General features: G+C 55.7%; 1 protein-coding gene across 1 annotated transcript in view; it reads left to right on the plus strand.

The window, feature by feature from the left end:
• The window catches only part of KIAA0930, a 40,230-nt gene extending 15,413 nt beyond the window's left edge, over positions 1-24,817 (plus strand). The window contains exons 2-10 of the mRNA XM_081249055.1: positions 11,969-12,120; positions 15,986-16,111; positions 16,212-16,289; positions 16,597-16,698; positions 17,948-18,088; positions 18,660-18,854; positions 21,621-21,783; positions 22,923-23,081; positions 23,438-24,817. Of these exons, the coding sequence (XP_081105181.1) occupies positions 11,969-12,120; positions 15,986-16,111; positions 16,212-16,289; positions 16,597-16,698; positions 17,948-18,088; positions 18,660-18,854; positions 21,621-21,783; positions 22,923-23,081; positions 23,438-23,478 (1,157 nt within the window). The 3' untranslated portion in view covers positions 23,479-24,817. The remainder of the gene's footprint in view (positions 1-11,968; positions 12,121-15,985; positions 16,112-16,211; positions 16,290-16,596; positions 16,699-17,947; positions 18,089-18,659; positions 18,855-21,620; positions 21,784-22,922; positions 23,082-23,437) is intronic.
• Positions 24,818-27,008: the final 2,191 nt, after the last annotated feature.

Here is a 27,008-nt window from a genome sequence, read left to right on the forward strand (position 1 = left end):
GAAGAGTCATAGAGAAAAGGCCAAGACGCCTTTCTCCTCCCTGGCCTCTCTCCAGAGGCCGTGGTAACACTGGCAATGATGTAAATAACACTTGCTGACCCTGGGCCCCTGCTCAGTGGCAGCCTGGTTGGGCTCCGAGGGTATCAACTAATTAAAAACTCGGAACAGCCCCGAGGGTTGGGTTCCATTATCCCAGTGCCCCAGCCTCTCACCCCACAAGCACTTGGGTCATTATGAACGATTCACTTTTATATGAAAAACCTCTAATATTGTTAGCTCCTCATATTTTCCCTCGCTTCATTTACCCTAGAGATCTTTCCTTAGCGGTACAGATAGAGCTGCTTCAATTCGTGTTTGAAAGCTACACGGTATCCTATTCTGTGAATGATCTCTCATTTATTCAGTTACTTTCCTGTTGATGGGACCATTCCAGTACTTTGTAAGCAGTGCTGTAGGAATTACAGAATTTTACACGGGCGGGTGGAAGACTGTTGGAAAAACCCCTCAGGGGAGGAACTGCTGGGTCAAAGGGAGAAGCAGCTGTGGTTTTGTTGCCCAGCTCTCTCCTTACAGATTTCATCAGTTTATTATCCTGCGGCCTGATGTGAAGTCCCCATTTCTCCACACCCTCTTCAGCGTGGAATGTTTCAGGTGTTTTGATTTTTTCACATCTGATAGGTGAAAAATAGAATTTTTCAGTTTTCATTTACATATCTCTAATTGTGTGAAGCTGAGCATAGTTTCCTGTCTTAGAAGACATTTATATCTTCCTTTGCCTTTCTGTCCTGTTTCATTTTATTATGCAGTATATGAAACTTATTTGTTAAGAAAATTCACCCTAATTTAAGAGTTCCAGTGATTTTTTCCAGTGTGGTGTTTGTTTTTGCCTTTGTTTATGTTGTGTGGGGTTTTTTTTCCTATGGAAATTTTTTATGTTGTTTGATTTATCTATCATTCTTTTCATTTTTCTTTTATTTATTTTTTGTCTTTTCTTGGTTTTTTTTTGGATTTTTTTTTCAATATCATTCTTTTCTTTGACAGCCTTTGTGTTCTACTCAGAAAGGCTTTCCCCTTTCTGAGAGAATTAAAAAATTCACTCAAGGTTTATTTGATTTTCTTATGATTTTACTTTTGGCATCAGAAGTTCTTCTTTTTTGGAATTGGTTTTGACATGACCAGGGGCCCAACCTTACTCTTTTTCCTCAGCTGGCCAGTTGTTCCAAGAGCAACAGTCGAAGAACTGTCTTCATCCTACTGATTGGAAGGATGAATATTTACATAAACTAAATTACCATGCATTTTCATTCTGCTTTTGTACTTTCTATTCTGTTCTATTGATCTAATTGTGTACCAGTACCACCTTGCTTTCATTAATCACTCGGTTCATTTCATTTATTCACTTAATTAGCCAATATTTATTGTTTCCTATAGGCCAAATACTATTCTAGGAGCTAGGTGTACAGCAGTGAACAAACCGATCAAAGAGGCAAAATGCTCTGTGAAAAGAGGTCTGTTCTAGTAAGGCAGGTGCCGGCACACGATGGCCCCAGGCCACCTCGAGCCTGCTGCCTCTTTGGGTAAATAAACTTTGATGGGGACATAGCCATGCCCATTTCTTTATGTATCGCTGTGGGTGATTTTGTAGTTGAGACAGGACCGTGTGGTCTGCAGAGCCTAAACTATTTTCTATCTGGACCTTAACAGAAAAAGTTTGCTGGCTCCTGAACTCAGGAAAGACTGAGAGCAAAGAAGATAAGTAAAAAATATACGATGCTATAGATTGATAGGTGCTATGGAGAAAAATAAAGCAGGAAGTGGGGTAGGGACTGTTGGGGTGGATTTACAATTTTAAACAGGGTGGTTTGGGGAGGCCTCCCTGAGAAGGTAGGTGTTTGAGAAAGGAGCCAAGGGGAGGTGAGGACGTCAGCCTCATGGAGGATTGAGAGCAGGGGCGTGGCCGGAGCTGATTCAAACATGGGGACCAGTTAGGGAGCTGGGCAGGAATAGAGGCGGGAGATGGTGGTGCTTGGCCCTGGTGCCAGAGTGGTTTGTGAGAAGTGGTTGGATTCCAGGTACATTGAAAGGTAGAATCAGTGAAACGATGCAGAGATGAAGTCAGAGAGTTCTGCAGGAAAGCAAAAAACAAAACCAAAAAACAATGGTAGAATTTAACAAATCTGTAAATTAACGTATCTGTCCAAGTAAGAGAGGACTGAAAACTTTGCGCTGGAGACAGCTTCTGGTGAGACAGTAGCTAGAGGTGATGTGGGATTAAGGGAGGGTTTTTGGTTTGTTTCCTTAAAGTTGGGTGACTCTTGAGTTCTTTCTTAGGGTTAGAAGTGAAGAAACTAATCCATGGTAGCTTAGACAAAAAGAAATTTATTAAAATAACCAACAAAGGGGCTTCCCTGGCAGTCTAGTGGTTAAGAATCTGCTTTCCAGTGCAGGGGACGCGGGTTCGATCCCTGGTCGGGGAACTAAGATCCCACAAGCCGCGGGGCAGCTAAGCCCACGCGCTGCAGCTACTGAGCCCACGCGCCTCAACTAGAGCCCGTGTGCTGTAAACTACAGAGCCCACGCGCTCTGGAACTCGCGCACCACAACTACAGAGCCTACGCGCCCTGGAGCCTGCATGCCACAACTAGAGAAGAGAAAACCCACACACCACAACTAGTGAGAAGCCCGTGCACCACAACAAAGAGCCCGCATGACTCAACAAAGATCCTGTGTGCTTCAACTAAGACCCAATGTAGCCAAAACTAAATAAGATAAATAATTTAAAAAATTTTTTTAATTTAAAAAAATTTAAAAAATAACCAACAAGGACCTACTATATAGCATAGGGAACTATACTCAGTATTAGTAATAACCTATAAAGGAAAAGAATCTGAAAAAGAATATATACACATATATATGTACATGTATATATAATGGAATCACTTTGCTGTACACCTGAAACTACCTCAATAAAAAAATTTGTAAATTTTTTACAAATTTGTAAAATCAACTATACTTCAATAAAAAAATTTTTTTAAATAAACAAAACTTTTGGCTAACAATCTGTAGAAGAGTTGAAAACTAAAGCCTCCAGAAGACTAGGAACGCCCAATACTAAGGACTTGAGGGGCCCCGCTGTCTCCATCTCCTATCTCCGCTCTCTCTGGCCCTTTTCCGGCCTTCAAGTCGACCTCGTCCACGTGGCAGGACAGGCAGCCAACAGTCTGTGGGTTTTTTGTTTGCAACACGGAAGGGTTGTGTAGTTTGTGTTGATGGTGACATGAGGATTTCGCTTTCTAGTATGTTTTAATATCTGATAAGAATCATGATCCCACATCACTCTGAATTTTCCTGGCTGTTCTTATTTTAAAACATTCTCTTGGCATTTTCTATTGGGTCATGTTAAATTAATAGATCAAATTAGGTAGAATTGCTCCCTCTGTGATTTGAATATTATTATTATGCTTGTCATGGTGATCTGTGATCAGTGATTTCTGACATCACTACTGTAAAAAGACTTGCTGAAGTCTTGCTGAAGACTTGCTGAAGACTCAGATGCATATGCCTACATCTAGGGCCTTGGAAAGAATATGAGTGGCAGGGTTTGAGCCCCAGATGCTATCGAGCCACTGGATTCCCAAGCTTCAGTTGCCTTATTTTTAAACCAAAGACTGAGGTTTTAAACTAAACTGAGCTTATCCCCACCTCATCAAGTTGCCGTGAAGGGGTAACAGGTGAAAGGGCTTTCTAAACTGTAGAGTGCAGGGCAAATGTGAGCCGTCATCACTGTCAGTGCTGTTGAGCTGTTGGCACGATTACATCCCCCATTCAGTGTCATGCAGAATGAGGTAGAGAATCTGTGGCCGGGTGGTTATAGAGCACGGAGCTGGGCGTGGGAGGCACGGGTTCTTGTCCTCACACAGCTGCGTGCCTTCTTCCATGCATCCCCAGAGTCACTAGTCTATAAAGGGCTCTCCCAGTTCTGAAGTTCAAAGCTGGTAACTTGTGAAAGCAGGTCACTCACTGCAGGCAGGGGAGGTGGCTGGATCCCCGTCGTCCCATTTGGAGCTGGCAGATACCAGTTTTTCTGATACAGCCCATCCTCATTATTCACGGATTCTGTATTACAGATTTACCTACTCAACAGAAATTTATCCATAACCTCGAAGTCGTCAGTACCTCTGGTGCTTTTGTGGTTAATCGCAGACGTGTGCAGAGTGGTGGGAAACTCTGAGTCACCCGAGGTAGGTGCACGGTCCCAGCTGAGGTTGAGCAAGGTGACACCTCGCCTCCTTGTTTCAACTCATCATTTTTGTGGTCTATTTAGTGCCATGTATTTGCATTTTTGTGCTTTTTGGTGGTGATTCTGCTGTTTAAAGTGGCCCCAAGCGTAAAGCTGAAGTGCTGTGCAGTCTCAAGCAAGAGAAGGCTGTGATGGGCCTTATGGAGAATATATATGTTAGATAAGCTTCGTTCAGGCACGAGTTATAGAGCTGGTGTCTTGGAGTTCGATGTTAATGACCCAACTATATATTAAATAAGGTGTCTTTAAACAGAAACACACGTAAAACAAGGTTATACCTATTGATTGGTCGACGAAAATGTAACCAGAGACTTGCAGGAACTCGACCCTGTATTTCCCTAGGAGCAGTGGTTCGGTATTTGCTAAGTCAGTGTTTGTGGCTACTTTATAGAACATAGCTACCATGGATTATGAGAACAGATTGCAAGGACCACGGCCCAGCGGGGAGCAGCCTGGGGGCATGGAGCTGTCCGTGGTGCTGCCCCAGTGAGTGGCTCAGTTTCTGGGGCTGCATCTCTCCCATAAGTCTGTCATCCACTGGATTCAGGGGTCCGGAAACTTGCTGCCCCTGTAGCCAGATGGCAGGGGGACAGGGAAGGGGAGAGTCCTGGAGATGAGGGAGCTCTCTGTTGGACTGGCGGCTCCCAGGGTTTATGACCCAGGGGATTTCTTGCTGGACAGGTCTTGGGAAAAGCTGCTACTGATTTCACAGGCCACACGAGGGTCCAGTTACCCCTCATGTGTCTGTTCACACAGTTACTGTACCACGTAGTTTAGGGACACTGGCAGGTTTGGGATCCATGACCTCATCTGAGCGAGCCATGCTGCCGACAGAGACACACAAAGCAGCAGTGCCGAGGGTCCCCGCAAACGTACATGTGGACAGAACTTTACAGCTTACAAAGGACTTTCGTATTGGCCTCTCCCCCCGCCCCCCGTCCTCACTGTTGGTTCTGAGAAGGTGGCAGGTTAGACCCCTCTGACAGATGGAGTTACTGGGATCCAGAGGGGTGCCGTGGCCACCTGGCTGGGGGGAGGAGAGTCAGGACCTGAACTCAGATATGTTTGGCTGTAGATCCGCACACTGTCTCCCTGACCTTGACCCTTCCTAGCTTTTGGACTTGGCTTGTTTCCTATCCCACCCTCCTCTCCTCCCTCTGAAGATGGGGAGTCCCTTCTCTATCCCCCTCCTCTCACTTTAATGAGCCTTATGACATTCATCAGAAGTCGTACATTCATGAGAAAAAGTGATATCATCTTACTATTAAAAATATTAAAAGTAAAAAAAAAGAAAACAGAAAACATATTTCATGTGCGGTTGAGCAGCTCCCGCCTTTCGGGCGTGTGACGTATGTAGTTGTGGTCAGTGTGTGTGCAGCCTGAGCTTCTGCTTTTTCACCAAACGTTGTATTACACACATTTCCATGTACCTACTTGTCTTCGTAGGCGTCCTTTTAAAAGCTTGACGGAGATTAGGTTTAGTACATACAGCATAATCTACCTAGATTAAATGTCAATAATTACAGAATATTATTTTCTTTTTTCCTTCCTTATTATTATGATTATTGTTGTTATATTATTTGCTCTCATTAATACAGAGGGAATGTCTTTGTGCATAAGGCATTTATTTACTTTACTCCTATTTTTTCTTTTCCATAAGATAGATTCATAGAAGCAGAAAAATGCTCATTTGCTTTTCACAAAGGATATAGTGATTTTTGTTCTCTAGCCAAATATGAGAGTTCCCAATTCAATATACTCTTGCCAGCTTTGGCTGTCGTAACTTTTTATCAACTTTATTGGAGTATAATTTATGTAAAATAAACTGTGTCCACGTAAAGTAGGTAATTGGATGAGTTTTGATGGTTGTGAAAGCACCACCAGAAACAGAACGTTTTGGGGCAACTTCCAGTCTGCTTTCTGTCACTATAGTTTTACCTTTTCTGAAGCGTCATGTGAATGCGGGCTTTCAGTGTGTAGCTTTTCTCATGCCTGACTTCTTTCACTCAGCATGATGATTTTGAGATTTATCCTTAGTGCAGTGTGGATCAGCAGTTTGTTCTTACCGCCAGTAACATTGAGTGGCTATGTCATGTTTCACGTGTACCTTCTCCTGGTTTCCAGTTTGGGTTTACTAGGAACAAAGTGTCTGTGAACACTTGTATACCAGTGTCTGTGCCAGACACGTGCTTCATTTCTCTTGGGCAAGTACCTGGGAATGGCTGAATCACTGGTAAATATGTGTTTAACTTTGTAGAATCTGCCAGCTTTCCTAAGTGTTTTTTTTTTTCTTTTTGCACTCTTTTTTTTAAATTTATTTATTTATTGTTTTTGGCTGCGTTGTGTCTTCGTTGCTGCGTGCAGGCTTTCTCTCATAGCAGTGAGCGGGGGCTATTCTTCCTTGTGGTGTGTGGGCTTCTCATTGCGGTGGCTTCTCTTGTTGCAGAGCACGGGCTCTAGGCACGTGGGCTTCAATAGTTGTGGCACACGGGCTTCAGTAGTTGTGGCACGTGGACTCAGTAGTTGTGGCTCGTGGGCTCTAGAGCGCAGACTCAGTAGTTGTGGCACACGGGCTTAGTTGCTCCGCGGCATGTGGGATCTTCCCGGACCAGGGCTTGAACCCATATCCCCTGCATTGGCAGGCAGATTCTTAACCACTGCACCACCAGGGAAGCCCCTAAGTGGTATTTTTAAAATACCAAATTTGCCTTCTTAAAAATGACAACTTGGGAAGGGCTTCCCTGGTGGCGCAGTGGTTGAGAGTCCACCTGCCGATGCAGGGGACATGGGTTCGTGCCCCGGTCTGGGAAGAGCCCACATGCCGCGGAGCGGCTGGGCCCGTGAGCCATGGCCGCTGAGCCTGTGCGTCCGGAGCCTGTGCTCCGCAACGGGAGAGGCCACAACGGTGAGAGGCCCGCGTACCGCAAAAAAAAAAGACAATTTGGGGAATTCCCTGGTGGTCCAGTGGTTAAGACTTCATGCTTTCACTGCCGAAGTCCTGGATTCGATCCCTGGTTGGGGAACAAAGATCCTGCAGGCTGTGGGGCGTGGCCAAAAAAAAAAAAAGGACAACTTGTTCTTTCAATGTGAATTTTTAATTACTAGTGAGATTTATATTTTCCCACATTTTTGTTAAGTGGTTATGTTTCCTTTTTGGCAGTTACCTGTTTTGGTGTTTTACCCATTTATCTCGGGCTCTTATGCATTTTCTTTCATAACTTGCTATGATGTGAATTCTTTATTTTCTTTGTTTATTTATTTATTTAGGCTGCATTGGGTCTTCGTTGCTGCATGGGCTTTTCTCTAGCTGCAGCGAGCGGGGGCTACTCTTCGTTGCGGTCCGTGGGCTTCTCATTGCAGTGGCTTCTCTTGTTGCAGAGCACGGGCTCTAGTCACGTGAGCTTCAGTAGTTGTGGCTCACGGGCTCTAGAGCGCAGGCTCAGTAGTTGTGGTGTGTGGGCTTAGCTGCTCCGCGGCATGTGGGATCTTCCCGGACCAGGGCTCAAACCTGTGTCCCCTGCATTGGCAGGTGGATTCTTAACCACTGCGCCACCAGGGAAGCCCCGTGAATTCTTTATTACATGGAAATTAGTTATTTATTGTGAATTTCCCTCCCCTGGTTTTCATGTTCCTTTTGATTTCAGCCATGCTCCTCTTGGGCATAAGGGGAATTTTGAGTGCTCGGGATCGGGGGCAGCTCTTGACCTTTGCGATTTCTCTTCTGGCTTTAAACTGGGTGTCCTGGGCGTGGCCATGGTCTGCGTGTCTGTTCCGCCGGCGTCTCTGGGTGTGGTGCCCACAGCTGGTCCTGGCGATGGTTCTGGCAGGCCTCTCCCCACCTCATGGGTGAGAGAGGCAGGTGCGTGGGGTTTCCCTGAGAGAGTAGAGTTTCTTCCTCCTGAGTTTGTCATTGGTACTGAAGTAATTACGCTAATGATAACATCTGTGTGGTGTCCACAGCTGACAGCGAACGTCTAGCCCCCCTGTTCCTTTCGGAGCGTGTTGGCGCTGGGTCTCCCAACCCGCACCTGCCGGGCACGCAGGGGCTGCAGGTGCTCAGGAAGGCGGGATTGGGGTGGGCCCTGTCTGGATGCCCAGGGGTCTTCTTAGCACACGTGACAGGCCCACCTACCTGTGGAGCCATTGCTTTGAGCCCTGGGCAAGCTAAATGAGGGGGCTACAGCCCTTGTGTCGTGTGGTGTTTGGGGCGTCTTCGGAAGATCTTTCTAAGTCAGAGCCCTTGTGACTGAAATAAAGTGGCAAGTCCACGCCCTGTGTCCTGCGTGGGGCACCCAGGCCTCAGGTGGACAGTGGCTGGGCCACGTCCCTGCTGTGGTCACCTGGGCAAGTCACCCACCTCACTGAACCTGCTTCCTGTTAACTTGGGACAACCCATTTATTCACACAGCATTTATTGAGTGCCTGCTGTGTGCCTGGCTCTGCTCTGGGCACTGAAATCTGATGGTCATCCACACAAGTCCCTCCTCCTGAGATGCTTTCATGCAGTGGGGGACAGACAGCAAACAGATATGAAAGACCAGTGGTGATGACGGCAGTAAAACAAGGTGATGTGACAGGGAAGCCCCTTGGGCCACATTTAATGTGTCCAGAGAGGCTCTCTGAAGAGGTGAGAGTCGTCTAAGCTGCAGCTGGAATGACAGGAAGGAGACGCCTGTGCAAAGGCACCGGGGCAGAGAATCAGAGGGGGAGGAGGCTAGCAGGGCTGGTGAGCAGCGCGGGGAGGGGCTGTCATGGAGAGCTTTCTCAGAACTTTGGCTTTTTTTTTTTTTTTTTTTTTTTTTTATGGTACGCGGGCCTCTCACTGTCGCGGCCTCTCCCGTTGCGGAGCACAGGCTCCAGACGCACAGGCTCAGCGGCCATGGCTCACGGGCCCAGCCGCTCCGCGGCATGTGGGATCCTCCCGGACCGGGGCACGAACCCGCGTCCCCTGCATCGGCAGGCGGACTCTCAACCATTGCGCCACCAGGGAAGCCCCAGAACTTTGGCTTTTATTCCGAATTCCCTGGGAAGGTTCTAAGGGGGGCAGGGAACAATCTTTAAATAAAGATCCTGTGGCTGTGGTGTGGAGGGCAGACTGTCAGATGGGAATGGAAGGGGCAACCAGTGCATTCTAGGGGTGATGGCACCAGCCTGGGTGGGGGCCTGGCAGTGAGGGGGACTTGCTGATGGCCACGTGGACTGGAAGCATACGGGGGGTGGGCTGGTCCCCTCTGACAGGTTGTTTGGGAGTAGCCCGTCGGGGGTGGGGGGCAGCTGGCCCGGAGTGACCTTCGGGCTGGGCCCCAGCAGCCCCTGTGTGAGCTGAGCCTTCGTGTTAGGAAGAAGTACTAGCAGGCAGTCTGCTTCAGACTCTCGGGACCTGCAGACTCCCTCACTGACCGGGCCGGATGAGCTGTGAAGAAAGTGATTTTTCAGCATTTGAAGCAGGGACACGGGACCCCTCGTGTGGCCCCCACTGGGCCAGGCCTGGCGGCACGTGGAATCCTAGAGAATGCAGTGGCATGTACTTTGTGCCACGTCCAGCACTCCACTCCTGCATGCAAACCCGGCATCCTCCCCCAACCCCAGAACCCCTCCCTCATCGCGCTCCCAGGGTTGCCAGCTGCCTGCTAAGCGCTTTGCATTCATTATCTGGGTCCAGCGTTTTCCAAGAATGTCAACGCGGGGGTCTGACAGGTCTGAGGACTTGGCGGTTTCTAACTCTGTGATCTTGGCCTCCTTTTTAACCTCTTGAGAGTCAGCTGCTTCTGTGAAACGGGGCAGTAGTCATAACAGAATGCAGGCAGAGTTCAGTGAGATGATCTGCATAGCTCTACCTGGTGCTCACTCAACATGGCAAGTGTGTAACAAATCGTAGCCATCTGGGTGCCCGAGGTACCACCAGGCTCCTTCTGCTTGCAGGATAAAAGGAGAGTGCCGCCCGAGGGGGGCAGCGCTTGACCCTGAGTGATGCTGATGGTGAGCTTGTACTTTACTGTGGCAGGTGGTGGGGATTGGAGACCTGACCCACTGCTTGTCACTTGTGTATCCCCCGCGGGACCAGGAAGCAGTCGGCGTGGGCAGTCTTTGAGCATTTCGCCTGATAGGCCTTCTGCTGGGCTTTGGGCTGAGAGTAAACAAAGTCACGGGAGAGTTCCTGTTTTGTTCGTAATAACACAGCCCCTTTGCTTAATTTTGTCGGGATCTGTAGGGGCATGAATGGGGGTGTGGCAGGAATGTCCGGGCGGTGATGCAGAATGGTGCGGACAGCGATGACGTTCCACCTGGTGCCTCTGCCGGCTTGGGGATGCGGCGGTCAGCCCTGCGGCCTCTCCCAGCCTTTGCCGCCAAGGCTGACGGGTGGCCTTTGTCTTAATCAGGCTCGCTGACCTGGACGCCTGACTGATGAGGCGCCTTCTGTTTCCCTCACGTGGGAGCCAGGCAGGGCGTTGGAGTGGGCGGGCTGCAGACTGCCCGTGGCAGCCCTGCACAGGGCAGAGGGCAGGAGCTGGTGTGGAGCCTGGGTCTCTGGTCATGGGTTTTCTGCCTGCGGCTCAGTCTTCCAGAGCCTGATGGCTGACTCCCCGGAGGAGGGGGCATGGGCTGCAAGTCAGGGGGCCTGGCCGGTCCCTGTACCGCCTGTGAGGACAGGGGAGAGCCCCACATCAGCGGCCCCCAGTTTCCCGCCTCCGAGGTTGGGTTAGGTCAGGTCCTTCCAGCACCCAAGTGCGAGGGCTCAGTCATGGTGGTAAAGTAGTTTCTGGAGAAGAGAAAGAAACCAGGAGCAATTTAATATCTTGGGTTTCTAAGAAACAGCTCTGCAGCATATCTTGGAATTTTGTCGGATCTGTCTAGACACCCGCCTTTGTGGGTCCCGCTCTGTGCCAGGCGCGGGCTCTCCACGCCCATGGTCTCCGTCTGTGTTCACCCCCAGAAACCTGGGGGTCAGAGAGGCTGCGATACTTGCCCGCTGTCACGTGGCAAGTGCAGAGCTGGAGTGGAAACTCAGTCCTTCCTACCAGAGCCTGTGGGCTTTTTCTCCTTGTGTGGGAAAGAGTCCCATAAAGATTTATCATAAAGAAATCCTGTTTGTAATAAAAAGAAGAGTCAGTCAGTCTGGCATGCCAAAAGGCTCCGCGGTGCCAGGGTCAGGGTAGGGTGGACGTCCTCCCTGCTTCCTGCCTGCAGCTGAGAGTGGTTGGCAAAGGGGCAGCTGCTCCTTTAAGTCAGATTCTCCGTGGGAGCTGCCGCAGCCTGGGGTGGGGATGGGGGAGGGAGGTGCCTGCCTGACAGACCTCCCCTCCTGAGCCCTTCCGGCGCCCAGCCAGACAGCCTGCCCATGACGTTCCCTCTGATTCCGTCCTTCCTTCCCCATCGAAGCTGCTGATTCATCCACAGGCTGGAGTCCACTGTGCCATGGGGCGGGGGGGTCTCGGGCCACCGCTGGGTGGAGGAAGTGGGCCTCCTGGGAGGTGGCCTTGAGCCTCTTTGGGTGCCCCATGGTGGGGTGTGAGGGAAAAGGGGGTTCTGAACATCACAGAGCCCTGGCTGCTTTCTGACCAGAAACACAGGTCGGGGGCAGGGTGAGGGACAGGGCCCGGCCAAGGTCACAGGGCTGGGGCCAGGTTGACCCGTCCTTCCTCACTCCTCTCTGGCCTCTCTGTGCAGGGTGCTTCAAGGATGACCGCATCGTCTTCTGGACTTGGATGTTCTCTACCTACTTCATGGAGAAGTGGGCCCCGCGGCAGGACGACATGCTCTTCTACGTGCGCCGGAAGCGGGCGTACGTGGGCAGCGAGGGCTCCGTCAACGGGCGGAAGGTGAGTGGCCCCTCGGGGCCCAGCCAAGCCTCCCTGGAGGTCTGCTCTCGGTGTGAGAGAGGGGCTTCCCTGCAGTCCTTGTGCGAGTCAAGAGGGGAACGTGGTGTTCATTTAGCACCTGCCAGGCGCCAGGAACCGTGCGGGGATGGCCACACACGCGTCCGGTGGCGGGATGCGCTGGGCTTGTGTCGATAGACATCATTATTAATCTTCACCACGACCCTGGAAAGCAGCGATTATTATCACTGTAGTACCTTGGAGGAAACACGGACAGAGGCTGGGGGATTTGGCCAGCATCTCATAATTAGTAAATAAGTGGGGGAGCAAAGATTTTGACCCCAGCGGGCTGGGGTCCCCCTGGCTGTGGGCAGTTGAGCCGGCTTGGTGATGATGCTGGTGCCTACCAGTCCCTGAGCCCTCACCACGCACCCGACACGGTGCTGAGCTCTCTGCCTCCCGATCTCGTTGTGTCTTCCCAGCGACTCAGCAGGGCAGGGGTTATTATCCCCTTTTTACAGAAGAGGAAGCCGAGGGCTCATGGTGAAATGAGTCGCCTCAGGTGTTTATCTGCTAAGTTTGTGCAGAGCTGTTGATCGAACAGACTTTGCATGTTTTTCAGAAGCTTTATTTAGTATTTTGTAAAATGTTTAAGCAACCTGTATGCCAAACATGGAAACACATTGCTTCCCTTTAAATACACAGAAACAGGAGGGCCGTGGAGGCAGGTCTTTGCAGCGTGCCCACCGCAGGGCCTGCAGCCCTGGGCTGGGGCTTGTCACCTGGGGCTGTGCCCTCCCTGCCATGTGCCTGCTCTTTGAGCCTGACGCGTAACGGGTTTTCTGCAGATGGACAGGCCTGGTGCCCTCTGCAAAGGAGGCATGGTGGCTTGCATGCCAGCGGCCATATGGCTGGTCTGGCCGGGCTGCGTGTCATGCGGGAAGGCCCAGGGGTGGGCCAGGGTCCTCTGGTGTCCATCTGGTGTCTGCAGCAGCTGGCTGTGTGGCCGTGTTGTCACTGGGGCCAGTGGGCACTGGGACCCTGAAGTGCATCGCGTGGAGCCAACACAGTGTGGCAACTGTAGTGACCAGAGGGAGGGGAGTGGTCAGCAGAGGCCACCTGGGTGAGGTGAGTCTTGAAGGGAAGGAAAAGGTGCTCCGCAGCAGAGGGGCCGATGACCAAGCTGTGGGCCTGAGCACGTGGCAGCCCCGTGCGTGCAGGTGGTTGCCGGTGGTCTGTGCGGCTGGGTGTAGAAAGGTGGAACCCGGCACGTCAGGTGGGCGGGGCCAGATCACGTGGGCACTGAGGGTCATACCCAGGAATTTAGGTTTTATCCTCAGAGCCCTGGGAAACCACTGAGCCCGATAAACCGAGGAAGGGGACGTGGTCAGAGTTCCATGTGGCAGGCTCTGGAGCATAGGTGGGGGAAGGGCTGGGGGGCGTCAGAGTAGAAGTGAGGATCTGCCATGCTGAGCCGAGCCGGGCGGAGGGAGGGGTGTGGGGGAGGGGTCAGCTCCGAGGAAGGCCCAGGAAGGGGGCTTAACTAGCAGGGCTTCAGGTGATTGAATGTAGGGCGGAGGGAAGACTCGGCCTGGCAGCCAGGCCTCTGGCTTGGGCCCGGGGTGAGTCCGGAGGGGACACAGGAGGAGGGCAGGTATTGGATGGATTGAGTCGCAGGTGCCTGTGGGACATCCAGATGGCAGTGTCTTCCAGGCAGTGGGTTTCCTGTCTGAAACTGAGCAGAGAGGTCAGGGAGGAGCTACAGATTTGGGTCCATGGGCATCAAGATGGCATGGGAAGAGGAGGGAGCCTCGGGGGAGTAACAGAGAGGCCTAGGACAGAGCCCTGAGCCAGCCTGACATGGGGGGGTACCAGCTGGAGACCTTGAGCAATTGGCTGGAGAGGTGGAGGGCCCCAGAAGTGGGCTGGCGTGGGGATGCAGGACGAAAGGAGTCGGGCCATTGGATCTGGTGACCAGAGGCTGTGGCACAGGCCTTGCCTGCACAACCTTGGTGCTGGGTGGGACCCGAGCCACACTCAGTGTGGGCAGGGGGAGCCCTGGGAGGGATGGAGGGGTGGAATTTGGGGGCAGGTATTGGTGGAGAGGTCCTGAGCTGAGCGCCTTCGGGAGCCTGGCGCAAGGTCCCCGGTCACCACACCTGCCCTTCCGGTCCAGCATCGTCTCCCCCGACTGGCCTTGTAACCTAGTCCAGTCAGCTCCTCTCTAGGGCTCAGCCTCTCCTGGAAAAGGGGGCCGGGTTAAGGCCATCCCATCGCATACACCTGGGGGGCCAGAGGTTTGGGCGATGTGACCACATGAGTCCCCTGGCAGAGGGTGGTGGGAGTCTTGGGAGCCTCGGAGCCGGCGACTGCCGTGATGGGCACGCTCTCCTCTGTCCTCGGCACAGCTCCGGGGTGCAGGCACTGCTCCCTCCTTGGTTCGCCAGTGAGGAGACTGGAGCCAGGGAGCGTCCGCCTGAGGGCAAACAGCTGGAAGGTAGCAGGGCTGTGGGCTCCGACTTCTGTCCCCCACCTCTCCGGCCTGTTGGCGTCTGCTGGGGTTCAGATTGCAGATGATGTGTTTTGTTTTGCAAAATCTTGGTGTTTTCTCAAAGGCAGGGAGACCAGAGGCTCCAGTAAGGACTGTACATCTGAGACTCAGCTGTGCCTTGGATTTCGGTGCCTGGAGAGGCCCCGGCTCTAGTCAGGGAGGGTTTTCTTAGCCCGACTTGGCCTTGAATTCTCTAGGCGGGCAGGCGGGAACAGGGAAAGGTCAGGTCTGCGTGTTCCCAGAGTGGCCGGGCAGGGAGGCGAAAGGAATGGGCAGACGAAGGTCTCTTTCTCGCGGGGAAAGAGCCCTGGACTCAGGACTGAGGAGTTTGGAGCAAGAGGCCCGGGGCCATGTGCGAGCTCTCCTGAAGGTTGGGGGGTGTTGAGGTTGGGGGGGAGCCTGAGTCCATGGGAGCGTGTGGCAGTCTAGCTGTTCATGTGCTGGAATGTTCCATCGAACACCTGCCATGAGTTCTCAGACTTGGCCTGGTCCTCAGGGAGCCCGCAGTCTGTTGGGACGGACAGACAGCGTGGCCAGTGGCACGTGGAGCCGTCGGTGCTGTGATGGTGGGAAGAGTGCGGGTGTCTGGGGACCCACAAAGAGGAGGAGGTGACATCTGGCCGGAATGTTGTAGGACAGAGAGAGGGGACGGCAGTGGACTGAGGACATTCGTGTGGAGGGACCGGCACACGCAGAGCGGGAGGGGCGTGTCAGGCGCACATACGATGGCGCCCTGCCGGGGTGGGCCATGTCACATCTGCTGGTAGAGTTTGGAAGGCAGCCTGCGGGCAGCGATGTGGGGCGACCCCACAGGCCTGGGGGTGCGAGGTGGGCAGGGAGGGGGAGTGGGGCGACCACACAGCCGTTCCCAGGCAGCTTCTCTGCCCTCACTGCTCAAAAGAACAGAAAGGCAAGCCCCTGGCAGGCGTGCTGCGGGCCCTACCGCAGCGCCTGCGCGCTGCGGTTTCTCTGCGGCAAGCCCGGGCTGCCTCCAGCCCCCTCCTCGTCCTACAGCCTAGCGGTACCCGGTCACCATAGCAACCCCAGGGCTGCCTGCGCTAGGCCAGTGGTGGAGGGTGGATGGGTGGACGGGCCGCCTGTAGGCGAGGTGAGGAGAGCAGCGTGGGCGGCACAGGATGCTGGGACCCCCCCCACCCGCTGCAGGGCCTGAGGGACAACCTTGGAGGCTGAGTTCTCGGTGAACTCTGGGTCGCATAGCTAGAGAGCCCACGTCTGCGTTACCACCTGGCGGGTGCAGTGGTGAGGGAGAAGACGCCCCCGTGGGGCGGGGACTCACCTCTGCCCTGGGCCTCGCAGCTGGCCGAGGCCGAGCCCGAGGTGGAGGTGGAGGTGTACCGGCGGGCCTCCAAGAAGCTGCCGGGCCTCGGAGACCCCGACATCGACTGGGAGGAGAGCGTCTGCCTGAACCTCATCCTGCAGAAGGTACAGGGGCGCCTCGGGGCAGGGCTCCAGGAGGGGGGCTGTCAGAAGGCCCCGAGGGACAGCACACCACTCCACACCCCTGTCCTGCGCTCTCTTCCAGCTGGACTACATGGTGACCTGTGCTGTGTGCACACGAGCTGATGGGGGGGACATCCACATCCATAAGAAGAAATCCCAGGTGAGCCCTCTGGCCGCCCCGTGTTTATTCTGGGAGGCAAGTCCTCCCCCTCCCTCCCCTGCCCTGAGGTGAGCGTCTGGCTCCAGAAATCCATTCAGCCCTCGGGGGCCTATGTCCTGCTCAGGAGCACTGACCCAGTCATCCCAGACGGCTTCTTCCCAGTGGCAACCTTGAGCGTGGCCTGGCTCTGGGCAGTGTGACCGCAGTGACCTGCGCCTTGGGCAGCACACTCCACCCCACCGAGTGGCTCCGGGTCTGGGTGCAGGGCCGGAGCCACACTCAGTCCTCTGCGTCTCCTTTCTTTCAGCAAGTGTTCGCATCCCCCAGTAAACATCCCATGGACAGCAAAGGGGAGGAATCCAAGATCAGCTACCCCAACATCTTCTTCATGATCGACAGCTTCGAGGAGGTGGGCTGTGTCTCCCTCTAGTTCCCCCTCATCAGGGAATACGAGGGAATACGAGACGCTTTTCCCTCAGGCCTCACACGCCTTCAGAAAGGCGGTGGGCGCTGGGCTGGGCTCCCGCTCTTCCTGCTGTTTGACTCGGGGCAAGTGAGTTCACCTGGCTCAGAGCCTCGGTTTTCTCATCTGTAAAATGGGCATCAGGGTTGAAAGATCAAAGAGCTCATGAAAAATGGGAGCAGGCGCCGTAAACGCCTACAGAGAGTGCTTCCCAGGCAGGAGGAATCATTGTTATGGCCCTTGAACGCTGAATCAGGGCCTCCACACCTTGGGATCCTAGGATGTCCAAGATGGCTAGGGCTCTAGAAGTCATGTGGACCAAGCTTCTAAGGTTGGGAAAACTGGGGCCCAAGGCAGGTGACTCGACTGGGAAATGTGGGGTGCCAGGAACCCAGCTGCGTCCCACTTGCGACCCTGCCAGCTCCTGTCCAGCCACCCTCCCCTGTCGAGGCCCTGGCAGCGGTGCCGGCACCCACCGGAGTGGGTCGGGGCCCTGGGAGGACTCAGGAAGAAGGGGGCCTGTGTTTCAGGGCTCTTCTTGATTGGATTGGTATGTTGAGGCATCTCAGGCTCACACGGCTCATCCGTGGCAGAGCTGAGATTTGAACCTCAGTCTGTATGACCTCAGAGCTCGGCCTGTACACCGGCCCCCGGGAGCGGTGACTCGAGCAGGGGCGGGGTGCGGAGTCCCCCACGGGCCACCCCGGCGGTTGGGCGGTCCGTCCGTCGGGCGCCTGAGCTGGTGCCTGCACGCGAACCGTGAAGCTCGGGGCGGGTGGGCCGAGCGCCCACAGCCGGGGTGGAGGATAGCCTAGAAAGCAGGCCAGACGGTCCCCGTGGACCGTTTAACTCCCTGGCGTGAGGAAGAGTGATGGGGGCAGTGTCCTTCCGGTGGCCATGGCGGGTGCGTCCTTTTCCGGTCCCAGAGTCACTGTTATCAACCCCACCCCCTTGTAGACGCTGTCCCCGCCCCGCGGCAGCCTGTCCGCCTTCCTGTGCTGGTCTTGGTGGAGCCGCGGGGGGCCTTGAGCAAATACCCTGAGGTCTGTGGCTCAGCGTTCCCACCTGCAAAGTGGGAGTTCCTGAGCAGTTTGCCCTGGGCCAGTGAGAGGGTGCTGGGCCGGGAGCCGGGCTGCGGCTGGGGGGTGGCAGCTGGCGGGTGATGAACCCGTCTCTGCCTCGCGCCCCACCCCAGGTGTTCAGCGACATGACCGTGGGCGAAGGAGAGATGGTCTGTGTGGAGCTGGTGGCCAGTGACAAAACCAACACGTTCCAAGGGGTCATCTTTCAGGGCTCCATCCGCTACGAGGCGCTCAAGAAGGTGTACGACAACCGCGTGAGTGCAGGGCGGGCCCAGGGCCCAGGGGCGGGCACCCCCCCAGGCCCCCTTCTGCCCTCGCCTGGCTCGGAGCTGTACCTGCCCCTCCTCGGAGCGCCCGCAGCCCCCCGGAGCCCCCTTAGGTGGCTGTGTTGTGCTCTCTACAGCACGTCTCGGCCCAGTCCGGCCCCTGAGGGAAGACCCTCCTGGATTGGCCCCTGCTTGACTGAACTGAGGGGAAAGGAGTCTAGGTGGACGGGCCGCTCTCCCGCAGCTGAGCACTGTCCCGAGGACGTCCTCTCTCTGGAGCCTGGGAGGAAGGGACAGGGCAGGTGGTCTCAGGTCCCACTGGGCTGGGGCTCTCTTCTCAGCCTGTGCTGGCCCTGCGTGGGGCATGGTCATCGGGCTGAGAAGGGCATCAGCCAGGGATCCCTAGCGCCCCGGCACTGCCCTGCCTTGTGGGCGAGCCCGGGTCAGCCAGGGCTCGGTCACCCTGGAGGTGGGCTGGCAGTCCTCAGGGGCTGCTCATGCCCCCAGGGAGAGGGCATCCCTACCTGCCTGACTCAGGCCCTCTCCCACCCGTCCACAGGTGAGTGTGGCTGCCCGCATGGCACAGAAGATGTCCTTTGGCTTCTACAAGTACAACAACATGGAGTTTGTGCGCATGAAGGGGCCACAGGGCAAGGGCCACGCTGAGATGGCGGTCAGCCGTGTGTCCACTGGTGACACGTCCCCCTGTGGGACCGAAGAGGACTCCAGCCCGGCTTCGCCCATGCATGAGCGGGTAAGGGCTGTGCAGCTCGGGGAGGGGCCTCCCGTCCCTCAGATCTGCTTCCCACTGTCTCCCTGATCCTTACAGCCCCCAGTGAGGTAGGTGTCATCATCCCCAGCCTTCTGGGGAGGAGGCCGAGGTTCAGAGAGGGCAAGTGACTTGCCCAGGGTCGCACAGCAGGTTAGCGCCTGGGCCCTGAGCTGCCGCTGCAGCGGGGCTCAGTCTCCAGGGTCCTGGCGCCTGCCTCAGTGGACCTGCTGGGCGAGTGTGGGCACGTGACCTGCCTTCCCAGAGGGTGAGCCAGGGATGATGAGGAGCGAGCCTCCCCTCCTGCCCCAGCGGGATCAGCCGGAGGGCGCAGAGGCCCTGGGGCCGCCCAGCTCTTCTCTCTGCCCCGGCCACTTGTTTACAAGGTGGTGTGCACCTGAGCTGCTGGGAGGCCGCCAGCAGCCCCGGGTGGGCCTGAGCTTCCCTGTCTGCGGGCCTGGGGACCCAGGCTTGCCTGATTTACTTGCCCCGTCCCAGGTCACATGGCTCTCGTGTGACAGCACTGAGCCTTTGAGCCCTGCTCTTTCTAGGCCACTGTCCTTCCCCAGGGGTGGGAAGCTGAGGTCAGTGGCAGCTTTATTCGTAGAGCCTCCAGGGGGTCCCAGGGCTCAGGCAGGGGAAAGTCTCCAGCCCGCTGGCTGCTTTGCCCCAGTTGGGTCTTCAGAGGGGGCCGCTCGGAGCTGGGCGTCTTGGATGAAGACAGGGCACTGGGGGCACCTCCGGGAGAGGGGCTGCTGGGGGGCTGGAATCCAGGTGCTGCCGCTTGCGTGAACTGGGACAGGTCTCTTCTCCTGAGCCTCAGTTTGCTCATCCAGAAATGGGGTGAAAACACCCGCGTCCCGAGGTGCTGGGGGCTCAGAGGAGCCGCTGAGCATCAGACGGGGCCCTCAGGTCACAGCCACCATGGGGCCGGCTGCTGGTCTGCCTGGGAAAATGGCTCCCGGGAGTGTAAGTCGTGCGTCACTGCTGGCGCGCCCGAGAGGGGGGAGCGCACACGTGAAATACTTTTAATTCTGTAAAATTACGTTCACCTTGCACATCTCCAGGTAGTCAGATGGCGGTTTCCCTTCTTTGTATGTCTTTTTTTTGCTTTGAAGTTTCTGCAATGAATGTGTTTTATAAGCAGAACAGAAACAATAAATGCTCTTTTTTGTGATGATGGGTGAGAATTCCAGGCAGGGGCCTCTGTTGTCTTGGGAATAGAGGTGGTTTACAGTTGAGATAAGGAGGCTTATTCTTCCCCTTGGTCCTAAATTGCCCACTGAGGCCCTAATGAATGTGTATGTGAAACCCCTTGTAAAGACGTGGCCTGGGCTTGGGCTGGACAAACCTGGGTGCCCGTTCCAGCCACTTGTTTGCCGAATGACCACAGATAGGTTACTAGACCTGCCCGAGCCTTGATTTTCCATCTGTCAAATGGGGGTGATGATCTTTCTCGCTCAGGGTGGCTGCGGGGGTGAAGGAGACGGTGCCTGGGAAAGTCCCTGGCCCATAGTAGCAGGGAGGCCTGGGGTCAAGGGGAGGGGCTTGCCAGGGTCACGCAGCTGTCAGTGGCAGGCCCTGACCACCCAGGACTGCACGGGCCCCCTCCCACCTCTGTGCTCACTGTCGCTTGTCCCCTCCCTTTTCCAGAGGGGTCCTTTGTAACCAGTGCATGACAAATGCAGACTCTGTGTGTATTGTGGTTTCTGGTGTTTGTTTTTTATCTTTTAAAAACCTTCCCTGGCTTGTGGGAGGACCGTCTGGAGCCCAGCGGCCGCCGGGACTCTGGTGGATGTCGGAGCCGTGATGAGGAGGCTGATGGGGCTCCCGAAGTCTCAGTCCCAGCTCGTCTTGTTCCTCAGATTCTTGTTTGCATGGGGAGGAGGGAGGAGATGGGCCACGTTCCCTCTGCCTGGAACGCCCTTCCCCCCCTTCTTCACCTAGCGAACTCCTACTCGTCCTTCAAGACCCAGCTCGAGCGGCATCTCCTCCGGGAAGCCTTTCCTGATTTCCCAGGCTGTTGATTCCTTTTGCCTCTGTGCTCCCCTGTATCCTGTGCTTCCCTTTTTCTGTCTCAGCAACCAACATTCGGTCTGTGGTTGTCACTTTTGGGTCTCTTGCCCCCAGCAGACTGTGAGCTCCTTGAGGGCAGGGACCACTGTCACGTGCCTGTCTGTCCTTAGTGCTGCCCTGAGTGGGTGTGGAGAATGGGTGGTGACTGGCAGTGTGGCTGGAAGAGAGGAGAGGAGGAGATGGAAGCATGGACCGCTTGGCCACTGCACGTCTATGAAAGGATGCTGGGAGAGAGGGGGGATGGGACATAGTAGCCAAAAGAAGAAATCAGGGTGAAGAGCATGGCCTTAGGGGCAGAAGACCTGGGTTGCAACCCCGTGTGGCCACCATCCTGCTGGGTGACCTCGGGCACGTCAGGGTCGCTGTCCCGCCTTAGTTTCTTCTGTGTCAGATGGGCTGATGCCGGTTACCGTTGTGGGAGGGCTGGGAAGTTTCGGTGCCGCGGCGGGTGCTTGAGCTGCGTCAGCGGCCAGACTTGCTTTGGGCTCTGACGACCCTCTGACCGGCGTTTGAGGCCCGCAGGAGGGCAGCCCGGTCCCTCCTGGGGCAGCGCTGGCGGCCAGCGCCCGCCGGGCCCGGGCAGGGCGGGTGTCCTCGTCGTCTGAGGCGGGAGGTGGGTGGGCGCTGGGACCCCGGGTCGGTGGGCCGCTCTGGTGACTCGCCCCTTGTTCCCAGGTGACCTCCTTCAGCACTCCCCCAACGCCCGAGCGCAACCACCGGCCCGCCTTCTTCTCCCCGTCCCTCAGGAGGAAGGTGCCCCGCAACCGGATGGCGGAGATGAAGAAGTCTCACTCGGCCAACGACAGCGAGGAACTCTTCCGGGAGGATGACGGGGGAGGTGACGCTGCCCCTCCCCGAGCTGCTGCCTTCCCCCCTCCACAGTTAGAGGGCCGGCCGTCCCGGGCGGGGATGGAGCCGTGGACAGACAGACAGAGGCCCACCGAGAGGCGCCCCCCGCCCGGCACTCTCAGCGCTCAGCGTGCGAGGCACGGCTGGCAGTCTGCACTGATTTCGGGGGTTCAGAGCCTTCCCGACATCACTGGTCTGCCGAGCGGGTGGGGGAGACGCCCGCCGGGTGAGGGGAGCCCTGGTCCGCGTGCACATGCTGTCACCTGCCCCCCTGGCTTTTCTTCTCCGGTCACTCTGGAACCCCGGGTGGGGGCGGTCCTTCAGGGTCTCTCCTTGCTCCGTGCCGTCCCCTCAGGGCTCCCCTGCCCTCCTCCCCGAGCCCGCGGGCCTGTCTGGCGGCCTGCTGGGCGTCTCGGCCCGGGTGTCGCGGAGGCCCTGGTTCTCAGCCACTCAGTGTGCAGTGTCTCCCGGCCGGCCTGCGCCTTCCCGCTGCTCTCTCTGTGCACGTGGGCCCCGTCAGCCAGCCGTGCAGCAGGGCGGCGGGTCCGTGTTCGTCAGAAGAGCAGCGGGAAGCCATCCGGAGGAGCTGGGCTGTGGCGTCCAACGGGCCTGACCGGCAGGACCCAGAGGCAGAGGGCCTGCTGGACGAGGCCCTGGCCGGGGCCAGGAGACGCCAGCACCGGCCTCGACCTGCTCTCGAGTGAGCTTGGGCGAGTGCCTTCCTTACCTCGGCTCACTTGCAGACCAGCAGGAAAGCACTCGCGGCCCCAGCCTGCCTTCCTGGGTGACCCGTAGATTGGCTGATGGTGACAGGTCATCCCAGCCTCACCCCCATGGCCTCCCAGTGACAGACAGTACCAGAGGGGAGCAGCAAAGTGACACAGTGTGGCGATGGGCCAGACCCCACAGAGGAGACTCTCCAGGACAGAGAAGGGGGTGTCAGGGAGGGCTCAGAGGGGTGGGCCCTGAGGGGTAGGATCGGGCTGGATAAGCAGGAAGGGGCGCTGGGTGTCACAGGCCGGGGCGATGGGGCGCCCAGCAGAGGGTCGAACTGGGCCAGGGAGGCGCCACCTGGAATGGCAGGTGTTCTCCCCGCCGCCTGGGCCTGACCGGCCTTCTCCCCTCCAGCCGACCTGCACAATGCCACCAACCTGCGGTCTCGGTCCCTGTCCGGCACGGGGCGCTCCCTGGTCGGGTCCTGGCTGAAGCTGAACAGAACAGACGGGAATTTCCTTCTTTATGCACATTTAACCTACGTCACTTTGCCGCTGCACCGGATTTTAACAGGTAATTTTGACTTTGCGTGGGACCTCTGGGAAAACCATGGACCCTGAAGGTGTCCCCTTGGGCAGTGCCCTGGCGCCCACCCCGTTAGTCGAGGGGGAGGCGGAGCTCTCGCTGACGGGCCACAGGGCGGTGCCGGTCAGTGGCTCCAGAGTCCCCGTGTGAGCCCCGTTCCCCATGGCCTCGCCAGGCGGTGCAGCTGCTCCAAGCCCATTCGTTCCCCGTCTGCACGGAGGGTGGTCACAGCACTGCAGTTCCCCGAGGGTTGGAAGAGAAAACGCCCGTGAACAACGTGGCGCGCTTCCTTCATAAACGGAGCACTGGGGGTGTGACCGCCCACGTCTTCCCCGCCACCCTAGACATCCTGGAAGTACGGCAGAAGCCCATCCTGATGACCTAACCGTGTGCGGAGCCCACGCGGAGCCTCCAGCCCTGCCCAGTCCTGGGAGTGCTGCCAAGTGCCTACCTGTCCACCGCCACTGGGGTCTTCCGGGACCACCCAGCGCCGCAGCCGGAGCCAGGCGGGACCACTCGACTCCCGGGGCCAGGGCCAGCTCCACCAACACCAGCCCAAACTGAAGTGCCTCGTTCTCCTCCCCGCTGGCTCTGCTCCTGCCCACCCACCTGGCACCCTCAGCCCGTCTCTGGAGAACCCTCTGCACCCAGAGAGGACCAGAGATGCCAAGAGGCTTGAGAGAGAGAGCAGCGGAGCAGCCAGCATCCAGAGAGGGTCCAGCCCTACGGACCCGATGTACGCATCCCGACAGGCGGCAGGCAGAGACCACTGGCTGGGGGCACGCGGTGTGTCGGACTGTCAGCACTTAAGGGAACAGTGGTTTCAGATTTTGTGACACTGTACCGATGACCTTCAGCATCCAAGTTAGTCCCGATCGTCTGTCCTCCCTCGTTTACCCCTGGTTGTAGATGGGTTTCCACGGGGAGCGGGGAACACGGCTGTCTGATGGTTTTGCCCTGGGCTGGGAATGCCTCACCCCGTGCCCGGTTCCAGACAGGCCCCCATCCTGCCAGAATGGCCTTTGCTTCCAGCCAAAGAGCATCACCAACACACACACCTCCAGCTTGGAGACAGCCACCCCGTCTGCGCCTCAGCTGGCGTGGCCTGCGGAATTTGGATTCTGAGGGCAGGAGGGAGGGCTTGGTAGCCAGACAGGAGAAGGGTGGGGTCCCTGCCAAAGGGCGAGGAGGGGTCTGCGTTCTCCCAGGAAGGTTCCAGGCAGAACCTCCGTCCTCTGGGGCCAGGGGAGGGGATAGGGTGTTTCATCTTCCCTGGTTTCCTAGAGCTTATTTCCTTTGAATGGGCGTGCTGGTCCCATTTCTCAGACCAGTCACTGAGGCAAAGGGGAACTGGCTTCCACGTGGCTTGTCAGGCCTCGTTCCAGCTTGAAGGGTTTCCACCTATGGTGACACATTGCGCTCTTCTCAAAACCGCGAGCCCCCTCGAGAACAGAAGCCTTTCCCCTGCCCAAGGGAATAAGCCGTCAGTTGGGTCTTTGCTGCTCTGTTTTGCTTGCGTCCTCAGGAGTGTTTGAAGGGTTCCTGGTGTACTAGGGTTAGAGATAACTCTGGGGGAGAAGAGGGAGAGGAGGAGGGGCTCGTTTTCCCGTCCGTTTCCATTCTGCGTGTTCTAAGGGTTTGCGCTGGGCTCCGGGAACCGGGGACTACTTTGGGGCTTCTCCAGATTTTGTATGCTGTTATTAAAAGCGAGCTACTGCATTTCATTCTGCCTCAGTTTGCCCACCTGTCGATGGGGCTGATACCACCTACCTCACTGCAGTCTCCAGGGTTCTGGTGCACGACCGGGTCAGGGCGAGATGGCCAGCCCTCCTGCATAGCTCAGCTCAGGTCAGGTGGCAGACCATCGGGACGCTTACCCCACCCCACACCCCGGTCACCAGGCTGGGGAGGCGAGCGGTGGGGTCGGGGCGAACGTTCTTGCGTTGTCTGACAGCGCCTGGCTCGTGCTCGGCTGCATCTCAGCTCCCCACACAACTTCACGTTCCAAAACTGTGTCTTAGGGCAGCACAGAGTCAGGTCACGCCCCAGAGTGTTGGAGCAGAGCCTCAGGGAGCCGTGAGCCTGGCCCGGTGTTCCCAGGTGCCGGGTGAGTGTTCTCTGGGGAGCCCAACTCTGCCGCCACGTCTGTGTCCGAGGCAGCTGAATTACAGCTTTTCCTTCAGGCTCCTTTTCTTCCTGGTCTTCTGCGGTCTGAAGACTCTGGCTCAGTTCTTGGGAGAAATGCAGCCCTAACGTATCTGCCGTGGAAGGATGAGGTAGTTTCGCACACGCGCAGTGCAGCCGCCTTCCCCGTTCTCCTCGGGGTGGAGCCCGAGAAGGGCCCGCCCACACTGGAGCCAGAATTCGGCTCCTCCTCCAACCTAAGTTCTGCCTCGAAGGGTAACTGAGGGCCAGTTGCAAGGAACGCGTGAACGTGCTTTGCAGAGCTTAGACATGCGGGCCACGGTGGTCTTCGAGATCACGCCTCACTGGTAAAGCGCGTGAACGTAGGTAGCACCTAGCACGTGCAGGCACCGTGCTAAACGTTTAGGTGCCGTCATCACCCCCTTCTTACAGATGAGGGAGCAGCCACACACGGAGAGGTTGGGACAACAGGAGCCCAACCCAGGCGTCTGGCCCCAGTCGACACTGAGCCTCGACACTGTGCTGCCCCAGGACTGACGCACGAACGTTCCGTGGAATCGACCTTTCTCAGTCTTAACTCCTCCAGAGGCTACTTCTGACACTGAATTTAAAACATGCTTAGAGGCACTTGGTAACCAGGCAGTAAGCTGTTATTCTGAGTTTCGCTTTTTCTCAAAGTCACAAATGACATCAGTAACAGAGTGACGAGTGATGGGGCCAGAACCGGGGCCCCGACATCCCGGGGCGTCCTGGTGTTGACACATCTTACTTCCTGTAGGGCCATCTTTCGTTTTCTGGGAACATGCCTGTCTCCTGTATAACAAGGGGACAGCCAAAGCGCGTGAACGGGAATTGGAATTAAAGTGTAGTTTTCCTTTGAAGAAACCTGTAACCTCTAAGCTTTTTAGGACATTAATAAGAAAGTTATCTTCTTTTTAGAGTCAGACCCATGTCTTCTCTGTTTCCATCTCCTTCAGCACCTGAAGGTTCAGGCAGTGTTTAGTCTCCATTCCAGTGTCTGATGGAACTTTCAGTTGTCTGTGCAAACAGCTGAGGCTTCTTATTTCAAAAGAAGGATATTATTTTTAAGTAACAGAGAAGTAGTCAAAGAGAAGAAAAGGCAGAATATTCTAAAGCCAGTCAACTTGGAGATAGCGTGGGTTTTCTGGCGAGTCAGAGCCTTGCTAACGTTTCGGCTTTTCAAGGACTGTGAACAAATCATCAGAAATCAATTAGGTTTCTGTCAATGATACTAATGACAGACAGGCATGTTCCTGATGTGATTTTTTTTTTTTCTCAAAGAATCTAGCTAGAATCGAACCAGGACCTATTTTTGCTGTTTTTATCACAGATAAACTAGTCAGTAGAGATTTTTGAAGAATGGTGTGAAAACTTTATTTCTTAAAAGACATTCCAGAGGAAGCCCCTATGCAGTTGGTACATTCTAACGACTGACTTCTGAACAACATTCGACATTATCATAATGAGGGGGTTTTAAATTGCTGGCCAAAATTCTTCAAAGATTTACCTTGAAAATACAGATTTACCTATAAAACTGTCAACTTTTTAATGCGCCTTGGTGATAGGTTTCACTCTGATAACTCTGTTCAGTTTTCCAACGTAGCTGGAATTTAGTTACAAAAACCAAGTGTCTTTTGCCAGTACATTGATTAGTCCTTTTCAGGCTTTCTCTCTTCTGTGTATCAGACAGCAGAATTACCTCCCTTCAAAAAGATAACTGCCCTAATAGGACACAGACTCCCAACAGGG

This window comes from Mesoplodon bidens (assembly GCF_964165515.1).
Source record: "Mesoplodon bidens genome assembly, chromosome: 11".
NCBI lineage: Eukaryota > Metazoa > Chordata > Mammalia > Artiodactyla > Ziphiidae > Mesoplodon > Mesoplodon bidens.